This window comes from Bipolaris zeicola, assembly GCF_000523435.1.
Source record: "Bipolaris zeicola 26-R-13 unplaced genomic scaffold scaffold_112, whole genome shotgun sequence".
Classification (NCBI taxonomy): domain Eukaryota; kingdom Fungi; phylum Ascomycota; class Dothideomycetes; order Pleosporales; family Pleosporaceae; genus Bipolaris; species Bipolaris zeicola.
The window spans coordinates 36,008-60,375 of NW_006912161.1; the positions used below are offsets into that span (position 1 = coordinate 36,008).

At 51.4% G+C, this 24,368-nt stretch overlaps 11 protein-coding genes across 11 annotated transcripts; 4 read left to right on the forward strand and 7 right to left on the reverse strand.

Moving 5' to 3' along the window:
• Positions 1 to 491: 491 nt before the first annotated feature.
• On the reverse strand, positions 492 to 1,726 carry COCCADRAFT_27518 (uncharacterized protein; the record flags this gene model as incomplete). Its single annotated transcript, XM_007715653.1, has 2 exons — positions 492 to 1,560; positions 1,665 to 1,726. 2 exons carry the CDS (start codon positions 1,724 to 1,726, stop codon positions 492 to 494), a joined length of 1,131 nt encoding a protein of 376 aa, XP_007713843.1.
• Positions 1,727 to 1,958: 232 nt separating this feature from the next.
• Positions 1,959 to 2,468, forward strand: COCCADRAFT_100224 (uncharacterized protein; the record flags this gene model as incomplete). Its single annotated transcript, XM_007715672.1, has 2 exons — positions 1,959 to 2,154; positions 2,293 to 2,468. The coding sequence occupies 2 exons, from the start codon at positions 1,959 to 1,961 to the stop codon at positions 2,466 to 2,468; spliced, it is 372 nt and encodes a 123-aa protein (XP_007713862.1).
• Positions 2,469 to 2,598: 130 nt separating this feature from the next.
• On the reverse strand, positions 2,599 to 4,730 carry COCCADRAFT_27520 (uncharacterized protein; the record flags this gene model as incomplete). Its single annotated transcript, XM_007715654.1, has 2 exons — positions 2,599 to 4,389; positions 4,437 to 4,730. 2 exons carry the CDS (start codon positions 4,728 to 4,730, stop codon positions 2,599 to 2,601), a joined length of 2,085 nt encoding a protein of 694 aa, XP_007713844.1.
• Positions 4,731 to 5,085: 355 nt separating this feature from the next.
• On the forward strand, positions 5,086 to 7,848 carry COCCADRAFT_100215 (uncharacterized protein; the record flags this gene model as incomplete). The annotated part of the gene is made up of 2 exons (XM_007715673.1): positions 5,086 to 5,885; positions 5,934 to 7,848. 2 exons carry the CDS (start codon positions 5,086 to 5,088, stop codon positions 7,846 to 7,848), a joined length of 2,715 nt encoding a protein of 904 aa, XP_007713863.1.
• A 503-nt stretch (positions 7,849 to 8,351) lies between these two features.
• On the reverse strand, positions 8,352 to 9,124 carry COCCADRAFT_100258 (uncharacterized protein; the record flags this gene model as incomplete). The annotated part of the gene is made up of 3 exons (XM_007715674.1): positions 8,352 to 8,543; positions 8,597 to 9,022; positions 9,077 to 9,124. The coding sequence occupies 3 exons, from the start codon at positions 9,122 to 9,124 to the stop codon at positions 8,352 to 8,354; spliced, it is 666 nt and encodes a 221-aa protein (XP_007713864.1).
• Positions 9,125 to 9,780: 656 nt separating this feature from the next.
• COCCADRAFT_6344 (uncharacterized protein) lies at positions 9,781 to 10,431 on the reverse strand (the record flags this gene model as incomplete). Its single annotated transcript, XM_007715646.1, has 4 exons — positions 9,781 to 9,818; positions 9,872 to 9,935; positions 10,147 to 10,196; positions 10,251 to 10,431. 4 exons carry the CDS (start codon positions 10,429 to 10,431, stop codon positions 9,781 to 9,783), a joined length of 333 nt encoding a protein of 110 aa, XP_007713836.1.
• A 521-nt stretch (positions 10,432 to 10,952) lies between these two features.
• Positions 10,953 to 13,626, reverse strand: COCCADRAFT_100292 (uncharacterized protein; the record flags this gene model as incomplete). The annotated part of the gene is made up of 3 exons (XM_007715675.1): positions 10,953 to 11,198; positions 11,247 to 13,474; positions 13,524 to 13,626. 3 exons carry the CDS (start codon positions 13,624 to 13,626, stop codon positions 10,953 to 10,955), a joined length of 2,577 nt encoding a protein of 858 aa, XP_007713865.1.
• Positions 13,627 to 14,108: 482 nt separating this feature from the next.
• On the forward strand, positions 14,109 to 15,842 carry COCCADRAFT_27525 (uncharacterized protein; the record flags this gene model as incomplete). The annotated part of the gene is made up of 3 exons (XM_007715655.1): positions 14,109 to 14,173; positions 14,227 to 14,281; positions 14,331 to 15,842. 3 exons carry the CDS (start codon positions 14,109 to 14,111, stop codon positions 15,840 to 15,842), a joined length of 1,632 nt encoding a protein of 543 aa, XP_007713845.1.
• A 311-nt stretch (positions 15,843 to 16,153) lies between these two features.
• COCCADRAFT_27526 (uncharacterized protein) lies at positions 16,154 to 17,743 on the reverse strand (the record flags this gene model as incomplete). The annotated part of the gene is made up of 2 exons (XM_007715656.1): positions 16,154 to 17,600; positions 17,655 to 17,743. 2 exons carry the CDS (start codon positions 17,741 to 17,743, stop codon positions 16,154 to 16,156), a joined length of 1,536 nt encoding a protein of 511 aa, XP_007713846.1.
• Positions 17,744 to 18,814: 1,071 nt separating this feature from the next.
• COCCADRAFT_6348 (uncharacterized protein) lies at positions 18,815 to 21,194 on the forward strand (the record flags this gene model as incomplete). Its single annotated transcript, XM_007715647.1, has 4 exons — positions 18,815 to 19,025; positions 19,079 to 19,488; positions 19,542 to 20,102; positions 20,154 to 21,194. 4 exons carry the CDS (start codon positions 18,815 to 18,817, stop codon positions 21,192 to 21,194), a joined length of 2,223 nt encoding a protein of 740 aa, XP_007713837.1.
• Positions 21,195 to 21,706: 512 nt separating this feature from the next.
• Positions 21,707 to 24,330, reverse strand: COCCADRAFT_6349 (uncharacterized protein; the record flags this gene model as incomplete). The annotated part of the gene is made up of 4 exons (XM_007715648.1): positions 21,707 to 22,672; positions 22,720 to 23,502; positions 23,550 to 23,969; positions 24,031 to 24,330. The coding sequence occupies 4 exons, from the start codon at positions 24,328 to 24,330 to the stop codon at positions 21,707 to 21,709; spliced, it is 2,469 nt and encodes an 822-aa protein (XP_007713838.1).
• Between the last annotated feature and the right edge of the window lie 38 nt (positions 24,331 to 24,368).

Here is a 24,368-nt window from a genome sequence, read left to right on the forward strand (position 1 = left end):
CTGTAGATGTGATGTGCTGCTTCTCAGTTTGAATGTGTGGAATAAAGTCTGGGCATGAGGAGCAAGAACAAAAAGTGAACTGCAATGTCTAGGCAGAGAATTGTGTGAGCAAAAAAGACCGGTATGTGGTAATGAGGGCAAAAAAAAAGCGAAACTCCCCCGGAAAGGCTCGAACTTTCAACCTCCTGATAAGCTACTGCTGTAACAGTCAGACGCGCTAGCCAATTGCGCCACGGAGGATGTTTGCGAAAGCGCTGAATGCGCTTCGGTTTTGAGTTTCGATGGAAAGAGCAAGTTTTGTATAATTCATATTGCCATTTCTCCGCCATCTTCACTCAATGGTTGAGGCAAAAGCAATGTTGTTTTCACTGGTCGGCTAATGTGTGGGACGACCCAGGATCTATACGCTCGTTTAGCGAGTAACATTGAGCATGCCCGGCTCTTTCCAGAACCCCAACTATCGCCTATACTGCTCGAATACTGTATTGTCGCTATGCTTGTTCCGCATCATCCCTCAGAACCACAATACCATACGGATCCCTATCTGCCTCGCTGACCTCAACAATGACTTCTTCGTCCGCCAGCGCCTCCTCAAACTCGCCATTTTCCTTGTACTCTTCCCTAACCTTTTTCCACTCCTCCTCCACAGCATCTTCCAGCTGCGTACTCATAACCTCGGCGAGGAACCCGCGCTCAGAATTGCTATGGAACAAGCTGATAACTACTCTTCCTTGTTCGATTGCCGCGAGCGCTGCGTGATGGTCTAGCTCGCCTGTGAAGAGCAAATCGACGTCTAGGCCGCTGAGGAGGCCGGAGCCAGAGCCTGCGCAGATGCCTACGCTTTTGATTTGCATGTCAGAGATTGTTTTGCCTTGGGGGATTGCGATTGGGAAGCCCTTGGGGTTGTTGAGCCCTTTGCCTATGCGATCGAGGAGGGTGGGAAGGGGCTGGGCATGGTCGAATCTCACGATGCGGCCCATGCCGGCGCTGGGATGTGAAGCGAGTTCCGGCGTCTGAGGTTTGATGACTTCTCTTTTGTGTGGAGCAGTAACCGGGGCTGTTGAAGTGAGCAGCTTGCCAAGTTGTAGGGTGCGCTGGCTCGGGTGGTGGTTCAGGGTAAAAGTTGGCCGTTTCTTCTCAATGAAGGGATCGTTGTTGTTTTCCTCTGTAGGATTTGAGGGCTCTGGTTGAGCACCCGCGTCTGGAGACTGACCCACATTCTTTGTGCCTGTAACAATATCTGCTAGCCAATCTCCCAATCCTCCTGGTGCCGCATCTAACGCTGTATGTGGACAGTATACACTAATACCATAACTGGCTAGCCGCAGTAGTGATTGCTGTTGTGTATCCGCAAGAGTCAATGACTTCAGGCCTCGAAATATGATAGGATGGTATGCGATGATGATCGAAGAGTTGAGTGCAATGGCCTCGTCGGCAACGGCTTTGGTGAGGTCAATGGTGAGGAGGACGGTGTTTGACTGGCGGCGAGACGCATTGAACGGTGCTTCGAGTAGCAATCCGGTATTGTCCCAAGAATTGTCTGCAAGCTCTCGCGGATACCTTTATTTACAATCAGTACTTTTCCAGAGAAAGTTTGTATATGTTTGGTTGTCTGGCTGTGAGATTCAAAGGAACAATATTCAGCCTGTGGAAAGTAAACCTACAGCCTCCGCATTGCTCTTACAACCGCCTGGGAGAACGGCGCACAAGTAGTAGTCGCATTCATTGCGAATCGCCGTGCCGTGGACACAAACATACAGCTCTTAATGGAAAAATTGCAAGCCCAAAGCAGCAATACTTTGCAATCACAAAGGCACGTGCCAATCACCCCTGCACCCGTAGCTGACATGCGTCATCAGCCCCTCCCCGCTTCCGGTCTGCGCCTTTTCCTGATCCGGAGACCCAATCTTATCAGATCCGAAGATAGGAACACTGGAGGAATATCACATCATTACCACATGGATCCACGACACAAACTTTACAAAACACTCGACACTCTTGCGATCGATTCAGAAAATACCAAAGCAATGAGTGCAAGAACGGATGTGGAGGCCACGAACGTGCAGGCTACCTCCGGCGTGACCATGGAAGGAATCAAGAAGAAACTGGAAGACGGACTCGGTGCAACACATGTTGAGATTGAAGATTTGAGTGGTATGCATAAATTTCATTTTTCTACTAAGATAAGAAAGCGAAGAAAACAAAGCAAAACGCGACGGGCGGGGTCTGGCGTGGGATATTTTCTTTTCGGACGCTCTCTGAGTCACAGGACTACGCTGATATTACAAACAGGCGGATGCGGGCAAATGTACGAGGCCATCATCGTATCACCACAATTTGCCAAGAAGACCACTCTAGCACGACACCGGCTAGTCAACAGTACACTGAAGGAAGAAATTGCAGCGATACATGCGTGGACACCAAAGTGTCATACACCAGAGGAATGGGAGAAGAAGAAACCGCAGTAAATACGATAAAGCCTAGCCGTAGTTAATACAACCAAACTATGACGCAACTTAATGAGTAAAGCACGTTTCACGATGCAGGATACAGGCCTACACTTCAACGAGGCCACATCTATTCTATACGTATAGCTCTCTAGCTCAGTAGCACCCGTATTTCACCACTGGTACGAGGGAACAAATCCCTCAATCTGGGTTCCTGCTCCTCACCTTCCTCTTCCTCATCGTCCATCAACTCATCCGCAGCTATTATCTTGCCCTCTACCAACTCAAAATCCTCACAGAACTTGCCAGCAGCCTCTTCCGTGATATCTTGTATCATCTTTCTATTGCGTAGCTGCTTGATGTTCTCTGCTGCGTCGATGAGGGCAGATGGTAAGAACTCATCCAGCTGTTGACTGGCAGAGACTAGTGCATCTGGTTTGAATGCTTCCAACTGGGGCACTGTCTTGAGACTTTCGGCAGAGTCGCTGATTGGTGCAAGCGCCTCAAGCAGAGTAACTAGACCAGACTCGTTGACCAGGTATTGATGTTGATAGTCTGTTAGTTTGACTACAGTCTCCTGGATTGTGTCCTCGAGATCGCTGACTCGCTCCTTGGTGAAAGCATATTGCGAGAGAACTTCTTTGGCCGCAAACAAGCAGTTGACGGCGAAGATGGAGTTATCAGGCTCTTTCATGCCTTTCTGTAGGTTCTCGCAACTGCTCAAGAAAGGATCAAGAGCTTCTGATAGTACAGCCTGGAAGCCCTGGCCATCATCATCTGTTGCAGCAAGTGATGTATCATAACTTTTTGCAAGTACTTTGAGTATTTGCAATGCCTCTTCCAGGAATTCAGGAGGAGAGAGATCTGCTGGCGCCACAGCAAGATCACTTTGTACGTTGGCGACGTAGTCTCTCATATTTGCGCGGAACTGCCGCATCGCAGAAGCTTCTAATGTGTCAAAGACATCCAGAACTTCTGAATCGGCCCCAAGCAGCTTTGCAAACGTTCCCTTGTAAAAGCCAATCAGATTGGCAATTTTGTATGCCAGGGTCGCATCGTCATGACTTTGGATGACTTGTTCTGTTCGCTGTCTCAACAAACGAGCTACACCTGCAAGATCACGGCTAACAAGTTGATTGAGAGCCTTTCGCCCGTCAAACACCTCGGCATCTTGGTCACCTCTTAGCCAAGGCTCGCTTTCCAAGCCAGCCTGGATGGAACGTTTGATTTCTTCACCATCCGAAATGAAAAGGTTTTCGAGTGCCTCTCTTTCTGATACTGTCGTAGAGTGAGCCCATGCAAGCATATCTCCCACATAGCGCAGCGGATCGTGAGCGTAAAACTCAATGGGCTTGGTGGCTATGTGGTTTTCTGATGTCGAGCCGGTCAATGCTGCATGGAAGGCGTCTGACAGAATCGACTCGCGAGCTTCAGCAAAAGAGTCTAGACAGCTTTGGAACAGGGTAGGTCGTTCAGCCAGTACACGCAGAGATCGCCGGACCGATGCGCTGATCTGTGGATTCTCCAGATCTAGCGTTTTGAATTCGCGTTGGATCCACCGATAAAGCTTTTGGAAAGCAGAGTTGAGCTGTTTGGAGCTTCTTTCTAGCACCTCTATGCCCAGTCGCTGATCTTCGGTCCCGAGAAGTACTTGGCAGTCATGATGTATCTTTTTTACACGAGTCAATATTTGGAAGAATTCCTCGTTAACAGGCTCCGCGGTAGAAGTCAATACAGTTACATCCTCCTCCGTGATGAGGAAATGAGCAGTGAATGCGTTAAGCACTTGCTGTTTGGATTCGACCTGTTTCTTCTGGCTTACGAGACTGGTAGCTTCTTCCAAGACAGGGTCAGTCTCTTTGTTTGCAGCCGCAATATGGCCACGCATATCAGCACAGTAGTTGTTCAGACTGCTGATTGCTGTTCCGATGCGCTTCAATTGCTGGAATCGTTTAGCAGACTACTTTTAGTGCTTGTGTTCTGACATACCTCGGCAACCTGGCCAAAGTCCTTGATGATCTCGCCATTGCACTGTATGACTTCTTTTTGCACATCAAGGCGAAGTTGACGACGCGTCTCCGCAGAGTTTTGTACTCCACGTGCATCCAGAGTTTCTAAGGCATCTCGAATCTCAAGATCTGCATAGGAAGCGGAGAGCACACTCGTGATGCGGCTGGCTAGCGCATTCGCACCCTTTGAAGCGGGCGTCCCCCATGGCGACGAGGGAGAAGCGCCATTCTGGGACGCTGGAGCAGCGCGGTCGTGGAAATAGCTTGTCGTCATGAATGAATGGGTGTCGTGACCTTTGCCTAGAAAGGTGTCATGTCGGGCAAACCCAGGGCAGGTGCAGCCGAGCTTATCGATAGATAGATCGATAGGTACCAGCGCGGCGCGTCACCTGCATGAGTCCCATGTCGATGAGGCGCTCGACGATAGCCACACTCATCGCCGCCCACTTGTATCCTGCTGATACAACTACTGACCAGACTTGCGTCAGAGCCCATGGATTCAGGCCTCAACTTCTGGGGATCACGCTTTTGGTCCTCTGACCCTACTCGCCCATAAAACGCACCCATCCAGCGCAGCACGGCCACGCGCCCCGCCCGTTGGCTCAGCGCAATACCGCACAACGACCATGATGGCTTCCAACCTGCTGTCCAGACTCCTTCCCTCTGCCTCAGACGATCTTTACGAGAACGAACCGCTAAACACTACACACCACCGTGACTCTGTCTCGACTGAGGAGCAGCACGAGATGGACATAGACGAGGAGAACTTTGGTGCTCGCTTTGAGGAGCAGGACCTGGCGCACTTGCTTGAGGAAGCGTCCTCCAGCCAGATGACGACCGAGAGCCGCGCAGTCTCTCCAGATGCCAAACGTAACGCACCACCAGGCATCAACACAGCAGGTCGCATACCCGCGTGGAGACAGCCTGCGCCAGCCCGCACTGCGCCTATCGACGATGACGACGATGTTCCCCAGTCCCTGCTGCTCGAAGGCGGACATGGGCCAGCACCGGGTTCAAGTAAGCGCGGTGAAGGTCTTCCCATGCCTGTACCAGGCCCGTCAACGCGACAGACACGGGCGCAGTGGGATGCTACCCGCACACAGCAACGACTTCACGACGACGACAGAAGAGGGGCACCTTCACAACCTTGGGGGCATACCAGTAGACCTGGACACTTCGCGGCAGATCCTCGGGAGAAAGCCTTGTGGCTTTGGGTAAATCAGACGGATTTGGATAACTATATGACTGAGGTCTATGAGTACTACGTTGGTTGTGGCATATACTCGATCCTTCTGAGGAAGGTCTTGACGCTTCTGCAAACAGCATTTGTGGTGGGCTTCATGACATTTCTTGGATGGTGTATCGACTACTCCAAATTTCCTGACAGCAACAAGATGAGCCAGGTCTTGGTACCAAAGTGTGCTGCGAGGTTAGCTCTTCTTTCCGATACCACAAAGTTTCAACTGACAGTACGTAGAATACACGGCTTTTGGATACTGGCCCTCTGGCTTTTCGTCATATATTGGCTCTACTCATTCTACAACATGGTCACAGACATACCTCGGCTGCGAGCTATGCACGATTTCTACCACTATTTATTGGACATTCCCGACTGCGACATTCAAACGATACAATGGCAGCAAGTCGTCACACGCATCATGGCGTTACGAGATTTGAACTTGACTACTGCTTCCAATCTGTCACCAGAAACACGCAAGTTACTCGACTCGAAAAGCAGGCAGCGCCTGGATGCTATTGATATCGCAGGCCGCCTCATGCGCCGTGATAACTATCTCATTGCCCTATTCAACAAGGAGATACTTGACGTCACTGTCCCCTTGCCCTTCCTGGGCAACCGCTACATCTTCTCCGAGACTACCAAATGGCATGTCAACCTTGCCATTATGGACTTCGTCTTCAGCGGACCAAATGGCCAATTCAACCCAGACTTTCTCAAGGAACGCAACCGCCGGGAGCTCGTTAAGCGATTGAAGACACGTTTCTTCTGGACCGGCATCATTAGTATTCTTTGCGCCCCTTTTGCTGTGGTTTTTGTGCTGGCCTCATACCTGTTCAAATACTTCACTGAATACCACAAGGACCCAGGCCAGCTCAGCAATCGGGACTTCACGACTTTCGCTCAGTGGAAATTCCGCGAATTCAACGAACTTCCTCATTACTTTGCCCGTCGCCGTAACATGGCCTATCCATATGCGAATCTCTACCTCGCCCAGTTTCCGAAAGACAAAACTGAGCAGCTATCATCATTTGTCGCATTCATTGCAGGTGCTTTCGCATTCGTCCTCGTATTATTTACCCTTCTCGGCTCCGAGTTGTTTCTCAACTTTGAAATCACACCTGGCAAGACAGCTATCTTCTGGATTGGTATCCTTACTACGGTATACCGCGTCGCAAGGGGAAGCAGCCCTCAGGAAGACCAAGTCACAGACCCGGCCTACTACCTCAACCATGTCATCTATCACACACGCTATGAACCCGAATCGTGGCGTGACAGACTACATACTGACGAAGTCCGCGCTGAGTTCACCAAACTATACCAACCCAAAATCCTCATATTTGCCGAGGAGATTTTGAGCATGGTTGTCACTCCATTCCTGCTCATTTTCAGACTACCCAATTGTAGCGAGCGGATTGTCGACTTCTTCCGCGAATTCTCGATCGTCGTCGACGGCTTAGGCGTCACATGTTCCTACTCCATGTTCCCATCCACAAAGACAACCCGTAACGCCAACAACATCCCCGCCAACGGCACCGGCGCCCGCAGAGAAGACCCAGACCTCCGCGAAGATTACTTCATGGCCAAAGACAACAAGATGATGGCTTCCTACTACGGCTTCCTAGACACATACCAGAATTCCGGCCGCGGCTACAACAGCCGTCTACAAGGCCGCAGTAACTTTCATCCCCCACCACAATTCCCAAACACCTTTGGCACAATGTCTCAGACCGCTCAACCAATAGAGATGGGCGCAAAAGCACCAAGCCGAAACCAACCCAGTCGCCAAAACCTCCAGCAAAGAACACCGAGACAGAGACCCATGGCAAGAGACGAGCCCATGACCTCTATGATGCTTGATCCGCACCATCAGCCTTCCTCGGCCTCGATGCTGCGTGGCTCACCTCACCAAGCGGGGACGAACCGGTACCGTACGCCTCTTCAACCAGTGTCGGATGCACCGGGTCCGTCGCACACTCGCATCGAGGAAGAAAGCATGCTTGGTGACTCGTGGCGAACAAGCCGGCTAGCGCAAGACGACGACGATGAAGAAGAGGCGGTTGCACCAGCGAACAATGGTGGGGGAGTCTTGCAGCTGTTGCAGCAGTTTTCTAGAGCCCAGGCTGAAGGTCGGGGCGCGGGTGTTGGCGTTTAATCTTTGTTTCTTGAAGGGAGGTTGGATAACATTCGCGTGGAGCGCCTGGGAATCACTGGGCGTTTGTTCAAGTATCTTTTCCTTATTCCCACTCAATCCACAATTAGCATAGCAGTGTTGTGATTAGAAATAAATGGCACATTATTGGAAACATATTCTCCTGTTTCACCAGTAGCATTAAAGAATCAGGTCCAGATATCTGACATGGGCGATCCTAATCACCATAGCCTTCCATGCAAATGTGCTGGTTGAACTGGGCATGCACTTGACTAGTCTTCATCGTACCATCACGTCCTCCTCATACTGCCATGTGGGAAGCAGACATTGTTGTATCATTTGTCATTGTCGGGCTGTTCCTGGTCGTTCTCTACAGTTACATGCCGCAGAGGCTCTCCCTCCAGCCTTCATCCATAACCGATGAAGAAAACAAATCACGCCGTAACCGAATTCCCATTGGACCCATGATCATCATGCACAGCAACCCATTTCGCTCAACTCAAAATCTAAGCAGATGCTTCGAAAGCGGTAGGGAAGCGGCGGATGTTGTCGGCAAGGTTACCCTTGTTGCGGAGGAACTGAACGTAGGCACCGTCGATCTTGACCTTACCCTCCTGGCGCTGCTGGACGTACTCCTCGCGCTTGAGAGGGGTGAATCCCCAGTTCTTGGAGACGATGATCTTCTGGCGACCAGGGAACTGAAGCTGGTTAGTTTCGAAACATTACTAATATGTAGTTTTTATCCACATACCTTGTACTGGCAACGCCTCAGAGCCTCGAGAGCAATAGCGCGGTTAGAGTCCCTAGTCCTGACGGACATGAGGATCTGACCAATGTTGACACGAGCGACAAGACCGTTGGGCTTGCCGAAAGCACCACGCATACCGGTTTGCAATCTATCGGCACCAGCGCAAGACAACATCTTGTTGATACGGACGACGTGGTAGGGGTGGACACGGACACGGAGATGGAAAGATTCCTTTCCTCCGCTCTTGACCATGTACTTGTTGGCGCAAATACGGGCGGCTTCGAGAGCCTCGGAAGACAGCTGCTCGTACTCGTTGGAGACCAAGTGGATGCAGAGAGGGAAGTCGTCTACGTTGGCCTTCTTGCGACCGAGGTCGAAGATGCGGATCTTGGCATCGGGTACACCACGGTTGAACCTGCTCTTGGGGTACTGCAATCAGTCAGCCTATTGTCCTCCTCTCCTTGTATCTCCAGTCTGACGTACGGGCTTGTTCTTGCAGTAGCGGTAGCAACGGGCGGGACGGCGGGCCATTGTGACGGTTCTTCCTGCTTTGAAATCAATGAGCGGATGTTCGGAGAGCGTCGAAAACGAGAAAGAGTGAGTGTGTGCGCAGACTGATAAAGATGTCAGTAAAACGTCTGCCAGAGAATTTGATTGCGACAGCCGTACCTTACCCTTTATTTGAGTGTTAGTGGGGAGGTGTCGGAGGGCGAAGTCGAGGGAAGTCGTCAGTGGTGATTGCTAATCACAATATTGCGCAGCACACGCCAAGGCCCGATTAAGCGAGCGCATTGATTTCCAAGCAGGTAAGCGCCACTCAACGTGCAATCCTGGGGATCCGTGGCAGCGGATTGCGATCATTATGTTATACGCGCCTCTTCTGAAACAATACCATGTAGACAAGTGACATTGTCTTCTGTTTCACTGCGCATACAAGATACACAAAAATGGACTCGTGAACATCACTTATTGCCTGCTCAAACTCGCGGACGGCTTGCGAGACGTAGTTCTGTCTCAATGACATAGTTAGAGCACGGACAGGCTAGTCATAATGAGTCACATTGCAGAGGGCAGATCAAGAAGATGGCTCATGAATCTTGTCATTCATTGGATATCATCAAGGCCGAGCATACGCCACACCCTAGGTATCATGTCTAACTGATTTTTTCCCCACGTGCTGTACCAATCTAGTTCTCGGTGTTGGTGCTCAGGATGTCAGAGTCACCTATATACTGTCAGTGGATCGCGTCGATGTGCAGAAGCCGAACAAAAACATACCAGCGTCGAGGATGGACATGACGGAGCAACGGAAGAGCTTTCCGCAAGCAGTTCCAAGCTCAATCTTCAATCAAGTTAGCTGACAGCTCTCCATGGCCATGATCGGACCAATTCTCAGAGCCAGCCCTCGGAGACAAACCAGTACAACGAACCCTATTACTGTCCAATTCTGTCCCTATAGTGTAGGCCGAGAATATCTGAACTCATGTATAACATGTTCCGTTGTACGGCCATCTCGTCGTTAGGCAATGAGAGAGGGTGGAATGTATACGTACGTTGTTTCCGGAGAAGTGGTGGACAGAGGTCTTGGAAAGCATAGCGTAGTCTGAAGTGATGTTAGCCATGTTTTTTTTTGAATTGCGAAAACCATGTTACCTACACTCGAGCTCAGACTTTCTCAGAGGAGGAGTGTTGCCGGCAATGATGACGAGCTTGGCCTTGCCAGTGCGGAGGCTCTTGAGGGTGGACTTGTAGCCGAGGGTGACCTTACCGGACTTCATCACAAGCGCAAGGCGCGAGTTGATGGAGTCGGCGGTTCTCTTGTTCTTCTTGGGGGCCATCGTTGCACGTAGGAAGTTGTCTGGGAAATTCCTAAGGGTGTTGTTGTGCTCCGGTCGTGAGTTGTGGAAGTTCGCCAGGTAGTGCGCTCACAAAATTCTGTGGGCGAAACGACGCCAAGATTTGCACTAAGCTCCATAAAATCATGACTAAGCTACCACATCCGCGAGCATCGTTTTTAGAACTAATCGTTTAAGTCTTAAGTTCGGTAGGTAATTGTACTTTGATGCTTATAAAGCCTGTTGCATTTGAATTAGGTAAGTAGGATAGTAGTGAAATGTACATGATGCGCTTGCAGAACTTGTAACATTGTTTAGTATTGGTTGAGCACAGCTTATCTATTGAAGACCTGATGTTTGGACATTGAGCACCCAGCTAATACAAGAAGTCAAAATGTTTTACTCACACAGCGCTACATCATATGGTATCATTGCACTCTAGTCCAACGTTACACAACAGTAGCCATGAACTCATCACCACGTGATATCCGTCAGATTTTATCCAAATACATCAGCAGTCTTGTCTACGCTGCCGCTCTTTGCGTCTGTCTTCCTCCCCGAGTTGGGGCTGAGACAGCACCAGGTCGATTGAGAGTGTATTTGGCAAAGGCTCTTGCCAAGGCCTTCTTCGCGCTGACCTTCTGCGAGCCAACAAAAGAGTCGACCGCGACAGCAATAGCGCGATCAATATCTACTGATGAACAGTAGTCGGATAAACGCATCTTGCAGAAGGATTCTGCGATACGCAATATAGCCTCAAGATGACGGACCTGATAACATTAGCGGATGGCAAGATCATTTAAAAGCATTCAACTTACAGTGATTGGGTAGGCTCCCGTTGCCATGGACTCTCGACGCATGTCTGCAAAGAGACGCGCAATCTTATCTTGCTCAATTTGGTAGAGCTTGGGTCTGCACCTCTCCCGAGCATAGAGAATGTACTTCCTCAAAAGCTCCTGTGGAATCTCGCCCTCCTTCACTGGAGCATCTCCGTCGACTTCCATCTGGTCATCACCATTTTGTGACGCCTTGGCCTTGTCAGAGTAACCATATGCTGAGTTGACAAGAGGGTGTGCTCGACCATGGGAGTTCACCACGAACTTGGCAAGGCGCTCGTCTTCCGCTGGATCGACGGTGTCACGAACAACGCACAGAATGTCAAATCGAGACAGGATAGGCTCTGTAAGCTCCACATTCTGCGAGAAGGGGATTGTGGAGTTGTAGCGTCCACCAATGGGATTGGCAGCAGCTACAATTGAACAACGTGCTTGAAGTGTCGTGACGATACCAGCCTTCGAGATAGAAATAGTCTGCTGCTCCATGGCTTCGTGGATAGAGGTACGATCTTGGTCGTTCATCTTGTCAAACTCGTCAATCAGACAAGTACCCTTGTCTGCAAGCACTAGAGCGCCTCCCTCCAAAGTCCATTCACTTGTCATAGGATCACGACGCACCGAAGCTGTGAGACCAACCGCAGAGGCACCCTGACCGGTGGCGAAGACTGCACGATGGGCGGTCTTCTCAACATACTTCAAGATCTGGGATTTGGCGGTACCGGGATCTCCAAGAAGAAGCACGTTGATATCACCACGAATTGAGTGTCGACCTGGCGCCTCCTTGCTGACACCTCCAAAGAGTGAAAGTGCCACAGCGGTTTTGATGTCAGTATGCCCGTAGATACTTGGCGCAATAGAGCCGATGATCTTGTCGACGATACGCGGGTCTTTGGATAGTCTTCGAATCTCCTTCTCGTCATCTTCGGTTAAGCGGAAGCCTGCCAACTGGTCGTGAGACTTGACAATGTAGTTTGCTTCAAGAATGGTAGCGAAGACAGGGAACCCGTTCTTGTTGTTCAAAGCGGCATCGTAGTTATTGCGGTAGATACCTGTGACCTCTATCTCTTCACCAGGCTTTGCAGAGTCAATCAAATCCCAAAGCAAGATAACCTCGCGGTGTCGCGGCAAACGACCAGCTGGAACAGTTCCAGGGGACTCTTGTAAAGTGAGCTTCTGGTAGTTGCGATAGACGGTACGCTCAGAGTTGACTGTGAAAGGACCACGCGATTGGCAGTTCTGACAGAAGGATATCTTGACCTCGACATTGGAGTCCTGGTGGAAGGGTCCAAGTGTGACACCGCACTTGGTGCAGTCAAACTTGACATATTTCAACTGCGGGAAAACTCCGCTTCGACGAGTAACTACTCCGCTGACACGGACAAGGCTGTTGAGATGTGACTGACGAAGCTGGCGGAGAGTGTACTGTACAGGTACGTCGGTAATACGGACATGAATCTCAGAGTGGATGCGCTCGTAGTCTGGGTAGTGAAGGAGAGTCACTTCCATGGCAACCTGATCGAATATCTTGAGCATTTCAGTTGGCGTGTTCGCAAGCCAGTAGGCTAGCGTGGCCTTCTGCTCTGCCAGATGGTCGAAAGAGACTTCGAGGGACTCAGCGTTGACCTCGCCCAATGTTCGAATGCGGGATCCGTAAACTGAGTGGCCATGCTCATCCGTGTACTCGGTCAAGAAAGACTTGAACTCTCGCGCAATCGTCCTGGCAACCTGTGGTTGGGCAACCCAATCGGTCAACGTATTAGCTTTGACATCGGTGAGCGCTTCAAGCGTCAATTCCTCATTCATGATGTCGTCGGCCATGTCCATATCGTCTTCTTCATCGTAACGGTGTCTCCGAACACGGCGGCGTCCCATTAGACCTGCTAGGCCATCTTGCTCATCGTCGTCTGGCAAAAAGGCAGCAGGCATACGGCGTCTTGCCTCCCTGTCACGAGCGTTCAGGCTTGCATCGAGTTTCCGCCTTTCCGCAAGACTGAGCTCTTCGTATTCGCCTTCATCGTCTATTCCCTGGCCCTCATAGGCATCGTTTTCACGGGCTGCATAATCATTCTCGAAGTCGTCGGCAAAAAGATCGATTCCTTCGGCCTCTTCTGCATCCTCTTCTAGGTCGTCAACATCGCGGATGATGTCGTCTTCGTCAAGCATATCCGCATCATCTTCATTAGGCAACATGGGAGGGGATGAGGCCATGGCTGTGAGCTGTTAGGCGTTTGTTGTGTCCTTTGTTTGCACCGAACTTACGACTGGACGGCGGATGCACAGCTGAGGATGGAAGGTCTTCATCGTCCCTCGCGCGTTTGTTACTTCTTCCGGCAGGCCCAGCGCCTCGATTTGCGGACGACATGTTGGAGCGAAGGGGTGGGGGTGGTGGTGAGCTGAGTCTTTGTTAGTATTGTGGTATTAGCGGTAAGGAGGGGCTAGAGGTTGGCGCTCGGTGTCTGAGTCGTGCGTGTTTGGGATACGTACCTCATGTTGACTCAATTAACAATTCTCACATGAAGCACGAGACTCTAGTATAGTAATTGGGTGCAGCAGTGCGGGGCTGCAGGTGGGAGAGGAGTAGGAGAGGGTCAAGCAACACGACCGCGTCGCGCTTTCCTTTTCCACGCGTAAAGTGGTTTGACTGCAGCCAATCAACGGCCACGCGCATCTTGTGCCATCGATAGGCCTCACAACCCTCCACAACTTGCAATCCCAACAAGTCAGCTTTGGGGCTTTTCAAGCGCTTTGGCATAGACTCATATCTCCAGCGCCTGTTCGGAAATAATATAAAAGCAGTCACCAGTGGGATATTCTGTGATCATGGCTGATTCACAATCCACAAGCATGTCTTCCAAGCCGCGCTCTAGCAGCATGTCGCAAGCATCCGAAAGTTCCCAGACGGCAGCAGAGTATGTTTTCTAGGAGACAACTACGGTGAAATTCGCTGATTGTATTTGAATAGCTTTATCAAAGAGCAGCTTAGCCTCGAGGCAGAAGCACGCGAGGCCCTTCCATATGTGAGTGAGCACACGCCAGATCACCTGTGCACTTGCTGATGCCTGATAGCAATTCGACACTTGCACGCGCGACCTTGGTCCCCTTAGACAAAGCCTCTATGCATGTCTCACTTGCAATCCTGCGCCCGCTTCGTCCGCTCAACAGTACACACCAGCAGGCGTCTGCTATTCATGCTCCATTTCCTGCCATGGCGAACACACGCTCGTTGAACTGTTCAATAAGCGCGACTTCATATGCGATTGCGGCACTACGAGGATACCGGACATGACGCCTTGTACACTTCGCATCAATGCGAAGACTGGGCTGAAAGGCGAGGTGACAGGAGAAGAGCCCGCGAAAACCAACAAATACAATGACAACTTCCAAAACAAATTCTGCGGCTGCGGTCGAGAATATGATCCTCATGAAGAGAAGGGCACAATGTTCCAATGCCTTGGGCTTGGAAGCTGTGACGAAGGTGGCTGTGGTGAGGATTGGTGGCATCCCGAGTGTTTAGTTGGCTTCACTCGAGAGGAGTACAGCAAGATGATCGAAAAACCTGAAGCTGGATCAAAGAATAGTACCACCGAAGCTATGGATGTCGACAAGGCAGCGGAAGGAGAGAAAAAGGCTAACGGGAATGCGGAAGAGACGGTGCCATCGAACGACACGGCTATTGCCGACACAGTCACAAGCAGCAATGGTGTCGATGGGAACGATATTGCAGCGGCTGGCGGCGAAGACGAAGAAGAAGACGACGACCCGCCCCTACCTCCAGGATTTCCCGAAGAAGATGACTTTGACCACTTCCTCTGCTACAAGTGCGTCGCCGCAAACCCATGGATCAAGAAATATGCGGGCTCAACCGGATTCCTGCCACCAGTATACTACGACAAAGCCATTGCGCTTTCCCACTCAGAGAAGGTCACTGTCGCTGCCCCAGAGAATGACAGCAAGAAACGCAAAGCATCCGATGAAGACGAAGAGGAGCAGCAGACTCCCTCGAACCTAGCAGCTCCTGCACCGGCTAAGCGCCAAAAGTCTGAAGACCCAAGTGGCGCCCTCTCCAGCATCCCCGAGGGCCTTCCCGCCCTCCCTACACCCCCAAAGAAAGCCGAAGCACTAAAACACACCTCTCTTCCCGCCTTACCCGAACCCGCCCTCACAACCCCCTTCTCCCTCTTCTTCAAACCCGACTTCCGCGACCACCTCTGCCACTGCGATACTTGCTACCCGCAACTCAAACTGCACCCCCAACTCCTCGAGGAAGAAGACACCTACGAGCCCCCCGTCTCAGAAGACGGCGATCAAGGCGCGCAATCCGTAGGCACAGGCAGTATCCTGGACCGTGGCGAAGCCGCCTTCAACAACATGGATCGTGTTCGCGCCATCCAGGGCGCAATGGCATATGCGCATATTAGAGACAAGGTTTCTGCGTTCCTAAAGCCGTTTGCCGAGTCGGGTCAGGCAGTTGGGGCCGAGGATGTCAAGGCGTATTTTGAGAAGCTGAGGGGTGATGCGCAGGGGATTGAGGATGCGGCGGGTGGTGCAAAGGCGAGTCGCGATAATGAGGATGGATAAGTGGGTGGCGGTGGTGGGAAGGAGCAGAGTGGATATTGAGATTGGGATGGTGGGATAGGGAGGTAAGGAGGCTTGGAACATGCACGCTTAAGTGGATGATGAACACTTGAGATAAAGTAAATTGGAACTATAGTAATGAAATAATTCGAAGTGATCGACTTGCGATTCGTAAAAAAAATGTACTAGTCAATAGATACAATAACTAAATAACTCTCCGTTCCGCAAAACTAGGGGTATCAAATCAATCTTCGTTCTTCTCTCCCCCTCTATTACTTTTCTTTTCTTGGATAAAAAATATATTCACTACCTCACTACGCCGTAGCCGTCACAGTGACCGTCTCCCTAACCGTCTCCTTCTCCGTCGTCGTAGCCGTTACGGTAAAGATCTGGCTTGGTGGAATGGGGGTGATGATGAGGGGGCCTTCTGATGTTGTCGAAGACGAAGACGGAGAAGAAGGTGTAGGTTCAGGTGCTGGTGGCGGCGGCGGCGATGATGCGGACAGGGTGGTTGTGGGTGCAGGTGGAGATGAGGTGGCATCTGATGTCGATGCGGGGGCTTCTGGAGAAGACGGGGATGGAGAGGGGGATGATTGCTGTGAGGGTTCCGGGGTAGGAGTGGTGGACGGAGATGGCTGCGCTGGAGGCTCTGCAGGGGGTGCCGAGGACGAGGTTGGCTGTGCTGATGTTGAGCTTTCTGGTGAAGGAGGAGAGGGGCTGCTAGGGGCTGCAGGTGGTGTTGGCTCTGCTGACGACGAAGTTGCTTCAGAGGCAGAAGAAGCAGCTGAGGAGCTGGGTGCTACTGGCTCGGGTGCCGCAGACGTGGCTGGTACTTGGGATGTCTCGCTGGGCGCCAGCGTGGCCATGACTGTCGTGAACGACGTAACGATTACTACTGGTGGGACCTGTAAAGAATCCGACGGTACAGCCAGAGCCGCTGAGCTGGCAACAGGTGGCACTGCCTCCTGACCTTCCTTGCAGCTTGTCATAGCCGGAGTAGGCGTAGCTGACCCTGATACTGGCTCTTCAGATGCCGTGATAGCCGCATCGGGTGACGGGGCAGAAACATACACAGTGGTGTATGATGTGACCATAATACGTGATGTCACGTCCGCCAAGTCACCTGTAGATCTCGAGGACGATACTACAGGTGAACCGCTAGAAACACTAGATGCTCCTACAGATGACGCAACGGTAGTCGGGCTAGAACTGTTGTTCGATGGTAGTTGACTTGGAGCTGCTGATCCAGGATGTTGAAAGCCAGGCATTCCTCCAGAGGTAGGCGCTGGTGCTTCACTGGTAGGAGGAGTGACTGAGGCTAGGGAAGCCGAAGACGCTTGCTCTATGGGCGAGTACGTGAATTTGGGATACTCACGACTAGTAACGCTAGCTGTACTGTTTTCAACAACTTTGACGGAGCTTGACAGTGCTGATAGGGTATCAGAAGAGAGAGTGGGGGTTGGGCTACTCTCGACTGGTGCTTGTTTTAGACCCGGCGTAGTGGTAGGTGTGGGTACCACACTGGATGATTTGGCTGTTGTAGGATTTTGTGTAGGTGTGATGAAGGATGTGGATAGAACAGTTTCTGGATCTTGCGTCGCCAGTGGTTCGCCATCTGGATTCACAAACGTGATACCTGGGGCTACTGATGTGAATATTGTTGGCTGAATAGGCTCTACTACTAGAGCAGTGTCTAGTTGCGCGACTGCCTTTTCAGATGTTGAAGAAATTATGGAAGAAGTGTTAAAGTATCCAATAAACCTATAGTTGCTTAGTGAGTGATTTTGCTGGGGTGGCTGGAAACAAGTGTCTTACTGGCGCCTCTGGTGGTTCCTTGGGACCGGCCCACCAACAACACATGTTGAATAAGCTGCCAGCAGCACGAGGTTGGAAAATATGGCCATTTCGAAAGCTTGCTACGATTAGGGTACCAGAAAGAAAGAAGAACCAACGGTGCGATACCAGCGCTTGGGAACAGATTAGTTAAAACGACAGACAGACTGGACGAAAAGACTGAGGAAAAGTGGACAGTGATATGAAACGACCGACAAGACAGAACTAACGAGAAGGAAATAAAGCACGGAAGGAAACAGGAAACAACGGGTCTCAGCTAAAGACAACCTAGACGTTCAGATTGCTATCGTGAGGGCATCACGGCATCTGGGCTGCCAGCAGTTTTGAAGCTGCATTAGCCGCCTTGAGCACGGTTTGAGCGCAGTTTGACCAGGCAATGGCACAAAGAGCGGTATTGGCCCAGCATGATCGCAGTAGCGAGTAATTTAGAGAGGCTGGTCAAGCCCCAGTGGAAAGTACGGTAAGTATGCAAAGAGTGGCTGTGGAGCACTGATGCGCTGGGTTGACGTTTCACCGCTGGGCCAATGAAACGGCGACAGGCCATAGTACAGCGACAGCGGCCAGGCGCTTCGCCGGAACAGTCTGGCCCCTCGACGCACACGACTGGCTGCGCTGCAAATAGCATCTGGGGTATGAGGCTCGTCGGCGCTATCCGACACCGTACCTGGCTTGTCGTGCTGCCGATGCCCATGTCCTGGGGGGGGGGAGGTGAGCGTGAGCGTGTCTTTTCGCATTGACAATGTGTCGCGGCATGGCTAGGCCGCGTGCAGGGAGCATTGAGTGGTTTGCGAAGTCATCATGACGGAGACCATGGACATTGTCGGTACCCAATTGTCAGTTGCAGTTGCATGGAGATCGATGGAATAGTGGATGACGGGGTTGGGTGATGGGGAGGCTGCACGTGCCGCTTGTTCTTCCGCCCCGGCGGTGACAGGTTGACGAGGCAACGCACCAAAAGCGACTAGGGGAGACGAGAAACGCGATGCGCGTGAGTGGGCCCTTTGAACAACGCAGACCTGCAGCGTCACGTAACGGTAGGCCCGGCATTCTCTTCTCTGTAGATTTAGGCTTGTTGTTTTCCGTCATCCTTCACCAACCATTGTCGTCGCCGGGCCACCACCATGAGCGTACGCGTTGTCGCGAGGATACGTCCTCTTCTGAAACAAGAGATCGATAAGGATACCATTGTCACGGCCGAGAAGCTCGAGGGCGAGACCACCCCGGCCGTTGTGCGCATACCGAGTCCCAAGAACGAGGCCGAGTCTTTCAGCTTCCAATTCAGTTCCGTCTACGAGCAGGACGCGACGCAGCAGCAGCTGTTTGATGCTGAAAGTGAGTATCCATCGCGCAACAGGGTGCCGTGGCCAGCATTGACCTTTAGCTAGTCGCCCCAACGGTAAAGCACCTCTTCAGTGGATTTGATCTATCCATCTTCGCCCATGGCTGCACGGGTACGGGCAAGACCCATACGATGCGCGGAGGCAAGTCGCTGGCCGACAGGGGTGTCATTCCGCGTCTTCTGAGCGCCATATTCCGACGATGCAAGAAGATCGAAAAGGACTCGGCCGGAGCCAACCAGGTAGAGGTCGCGCTAGAGTACTTTGAGATCTACTGTGATCGCGTCTACGACTTGTTCGAGCCACCAGAGAAGCGAACGCCCTCGGGTCTGCCCATCAGGGACAATCGCGGAAAGACCGTTGTCGTGGGCCTGACTGAGAAGCCATGCACGACACTCAAGGAGTTTGAACAACTCTATGACCAGGCCAATCTCAACAGGTCCACATCAGCCACAAAGGTAACCAATCTGCTCGCACGCGTCTGGGTAGAGCGCTGCTAACCGTCCTACAGCTCAATGCGCATTCATCGCGTTCTCACGCGGTTCTGTGTGTCAAGATTACCCAGACTACTGGAAACACTATTCGCGTCAGCCGCGCATCATGTATTGACCTTGCAGGATCAGAAGACAACCGCAGGACAGAAAACAACAAGGAGCGCCTGATTGAGAGTTCGGCCATTAACAAATCACTCTTCGTACTGGCGCAATGTGTCGAGGCTATGAACAAGAAGGCCAGCAGGATACCCTACCGCGAGTCCAAGATGACCAGGATCCTGTCTCTGGGTCAGAACAAAGGCTTGACCGTCATGATTCTAAACCTTGCGCCCACTCGCGCTTACCATCTCGACACTATCAGTTCGTTGAACTTTGCCAGTCGCACAAAGAAGATTGAAGTCGCAGAAGTGGAAAATGACCCGATGTACAAGACCGCAGTTAAGCCTTTGGCGACAACGAGCAACATTGGCGGACCAGCCATGGCACGCCAACCGCTCCGATCACTGGTAGCTGCTACCAACACCACAATCGCAGATGCGGACAAGAAGAAAGGAGAAAAGCCTACAAAGGCCTTCTCTGTATATTCTGATTCCCGCAAGGCTGCTCCTCGTGTTTCTAACACTACACAGAATCAGGGCATTCGACGAGCGGAAGCTCCTAAGCGTGCAGCTGAGCCCAGCAACACTTTTGCGTCCCGGCCAACCAAGACTTTCCGCGCCGCGGACAATGCTTCACGGATACGACCAAATGAGCTAGCACTAACCAAGGAGACTATCGAAGCTCTCATCGCCCAGAAGGTTGACGAGAGGCTTGCAGAAAAGGCACTGCAAGACGCTACCAATTCTGCCCCAGCGCTATCAGCCGAGTTGCAGAAACGGTTGGATGAACTTGAGCAACGTCTTGAAGTCAAAGAAGAGGATGGAAAGTCACAGGGCTTGCAGTTCTTGTTGATGGCAAAGCAACACCACATCCGCGGTGAGGATGCAAGTGCACTGAGAATGTACCATCTTGCACAACCTTACTTCCCGGACAACGCCAAGCTAGAAGCCAAGATGAAGAAGCTGGAAGAGAAGATTCGCGCAAAGAGGGAAGAGACTCAAAGGCACGCCTCCATGCCCATCAGCCTACCCTCTCACCCATCCCCTGCCCGCGTGTCAAACATCATGCCCCCCAAAGTAGGAAAGTCAATCCCCAGGCCAAAAATGGTCTACCGCGACGAACCCGAAGAAGACAAAGATGACGAAGAATTCGCCCCTGCCCCACCCTCCGACCACGACTCCGACTCCGACGCCTCCGACGACAGCTTCCAGTACAAAACCAAGGCCCCAGCCCGCAAGCCCATGAAGACCACTAGGAAACTCCCCGTCTTCCGTGACACCGCCACCTCTGCCTCGACTACTGATTCCGTTCCCCGTTCCAAGCTCCCTGTCTGCCACACACCCCGGACCTCGCACCTCCTCAAGATCATCAACTCTCGTGACGTAAACCAGATCAAGGGCCTCAAGGGTGTCGGCGCAAAGAAAGCGGATAGCATTGTCAACTGCCTTGTCGAAATGGATGATACTGAAATCTTGGATCTCGAGTCGTTGGCTATGCTCAAGGGTGTGGGCGGTAAGACGGTGGATAACATGAGACTTGGACTCAAGCTTGATGCCTCGTATGACTTTTAGATAAGTCGGGGCTGGGTTAGGTTATTCTTACTTTCGTCGTTTTGTTCGATTGCATGGTGAGAGGTTGGCATTTTTTTCTATGCTTACTCGTCTTACTCTTTTTTTTTACTCGCTCCATAGCGTGGTGCCCTGGCGTTTCTTGTTTTTTTTACTACAGTGGCTTGTTTAGACCACTAAAAAGGGCTCACCCACTAGTAAGTTGCATCTATAAGTGCTGTTTGGGATTTTCTAGGGTATGGCAGCGTTGATCTGCTCCCCTTCTTTTTTGCATAGATAGATGTATACCTCCGTGTAAGAGGTCTGATAATCAAATCAAATCAAATAGTTTTACTGATAATACTTCTGTGCTGGATCAATCCTCTCTTCTTCTTCTTCTTCTTCTTCTTCTTCTTCTTCTTCTTCTTTCATTCCACGTGTCAGAGTATTGTATGCACAATCATATGTACATAGGATCGATTAGAAACCATATCATTAGGGTAAAAGAAGGAACCACTACACATCACTCCTCCCATCTAAAAAGGCCAAACCCACTCTTCCGTCTCCTTCGGATCCACTCCCTCATGGAACGCATAATTCTTCGCCTTAATCTGCTCATCCAGCAGCTTCTCGCGCGTCGCCGCGCCCCTATTACCCAAGCTAGGAATGTTATCCAGCGCATCAATTGCCAAACTATAGCGATCAGTTCCATTGCGAATCGCAAGCTCAAGCGGCGTATCGATATTTCCCTTCTCCCTATACCCACGCACAAGCAAGTTCTGTTGACCCTTGCGGCCGTAGGTAAGACGGTGTACGAGCCAAGGGTAGGAATGGAAGTTGAAGATACAGGGCACGTTGTCTGTGAAGATGGCCTTGTACTCGTGAGCTTTGAGGCCGTGCGGGTGCTGTGAGTCGTCGATGAGTTTGAAGAGGTCGACGACGTTGACGAAGCGGATTTTGAGGTCGGGGAGGTGTGTGCGGAGGAGGGCTGTGGCGGCGAGGGATTCGTGGGTTGAGACGTCGCCACAGGAGGCCATGACGATGTCTGGTTCTTCACCCTTGTCGTTGCTGGCCCATTCCCAGATGCCGACGCCTTTTGTGCAGTGGGCAATGGCTTGTTCCATAGTGAGGTATTGGAGGTGCTCTTGCTTGTCAGCGACGACGACGTTGACGTAGTTTTCGCTGCGGAGGCAGTGGTCCATTGTTGAGAGGAGGCAGTTGCCGTCTGGCGGGAGGTAGATACGGACGACCTCGGGGCTCTTGTTTGCTACCACGTCAAGGAAACCGGGGTCTTGATGAGTAAATCCGTTGTGGTCTTGACGCCAGACGGTTGATGTGAGGAGAATGTTGAGCGATGCAACCTTTTGCCTCCATTCGACTTCGAGACACTTTTCAATCCACTTGCAGTGCTGGTTGACCATGGAGTCGATGATATGAATGAAAGGCTCGTAGCTGTTGAGCAATCCATGCCTTCCAGAAAGGACATAACCTTCGAGCCAGCCCTGAATAGCATTAGTAACTTGTCTCCAATTTCAGCTGGTTTCCTTACCTCTACAGTGTGCTCAGATAGCATCTCCATTACCCGGCCTTCATGGGCCAAGTTACCACCGTCCTTGTCCATATCGAGGTACTCGCCCATCCACACTTTCTGTCCCGCTTCATACACATTGCTAAGTTTGTTAGATTGTGTCTCATCAGGTCCAAAAAGGCGGAAGTCCTTTGGGTTCAGCTTGATCACGTCGCGGAGGAAGTTGGCAAAGTTGCTCATACTGCCCACCTTGGCAACACCACCTTTTGTGACTTCGATAGAGTACTCGCGGAAATCAGGCATGTGAAGCTTGTTGCGGATCGAACCACCGTTTGCAACAGGGTTGGCACTCATCCTCCTGTTGCCAGTTGGCGCCAACTCCCTGAGCTCAGGAATAAGCTTGCCGTCCTTGTCAAAGTGCTTGTCAGGCTCGTAACTGCGCATCCATTCCTCGAGTAGCTTGAGTTGGGATTTGTCTTTCAACACGTTTGTAAGAGGGACTTGGTGCGAGCGCCAGAAGCCTTCCAAGAAATGGTCACCGTCAACCTTGCTGGGGCCAGTCCATCCCTTGGGTGTGCGGAGTACAATCATCGGCCAACGAGGTCTGAAGGCTTTGCCTGAATCCCTTGCCTGTTTCTGGTACTCACGAATCTTGTTCACACAGCGCTCCATAGTAGCTGCCATGGCCTGGTGCATAGAGGGGATGTCACTGCCCTCAATGAAATAAGGAGTCCATCCGTAGCCGATAAACAGTGACTCAAGTTCCTTGTGGCTGACACGAGCAAGGACAGTGGGATTGTTGATCTGTAATGGGTTAGACAGTCGTTTCGTATATGCACTCACAAACGTACCTTGTAGCCATTCAAATGTAGTACGGGCAAGACAGCGCCGTCTGTAATTGGGTTGAGGAACTTTGTTGAGTGCCAGCTCGTAGCCAGAGGGCCAGTCTCAGACTCGCCATCTCCGACCATTGTAAGAGCAATCAAATCCGGGTGGTCGAATACTGCACCAAAGGCGTGAGAGATGGAGTAACCAAGCTCACCACCTTCGTGCAAACTACCGGGCGTCTCGGGCGTAGCATGAGATCCAATTCCGCCTGGGAAAGAGAAGTATTTGAAGAAACGCCTCAAGCCCTCCTCATTCTCACCCTTTTGAGGGTATACTTCAGAGTAGACTCCTTCAAGGTAGCTGTTTGACAAGACGGCTGGAGCTCCATGACCAGGACCAGAAATGAAGATGGCGTCTAAGTCATATTTCTTGATAAGACGGTTCTGTTTTGAGTAATTTGATTAGTACACGAGTCTTGCTATCCCGTCTTGTGTGCACTCATACCATGTGGATATATGTGAAACTCTGTCCCGCATCCGAGCCCCAATGTCCCAACAATCGTCGCTTGATATGGTCGAGTGTGAGTGGCTCACGGAGAAGAGGGTTTCTCCGGAGGTAAATCATGCCCAGACACATGTAAAGAGAGGCATGGAAATAGTCCGTCATCTTCTGTACCTCATCGCTGCTGAGAGGATGCTCAGTGATTGAAGCCCTTGCGGGACCAAATGGAGATAGACTGAGGTGCTCAACATCTTCAGCGGCAGTCTCGGGATCCGCCGGGGCTTTGGCTATCATAGCATCCATGATTATTTGCTAAGAGGAAAGCAGCGTCGCTTTCCGAT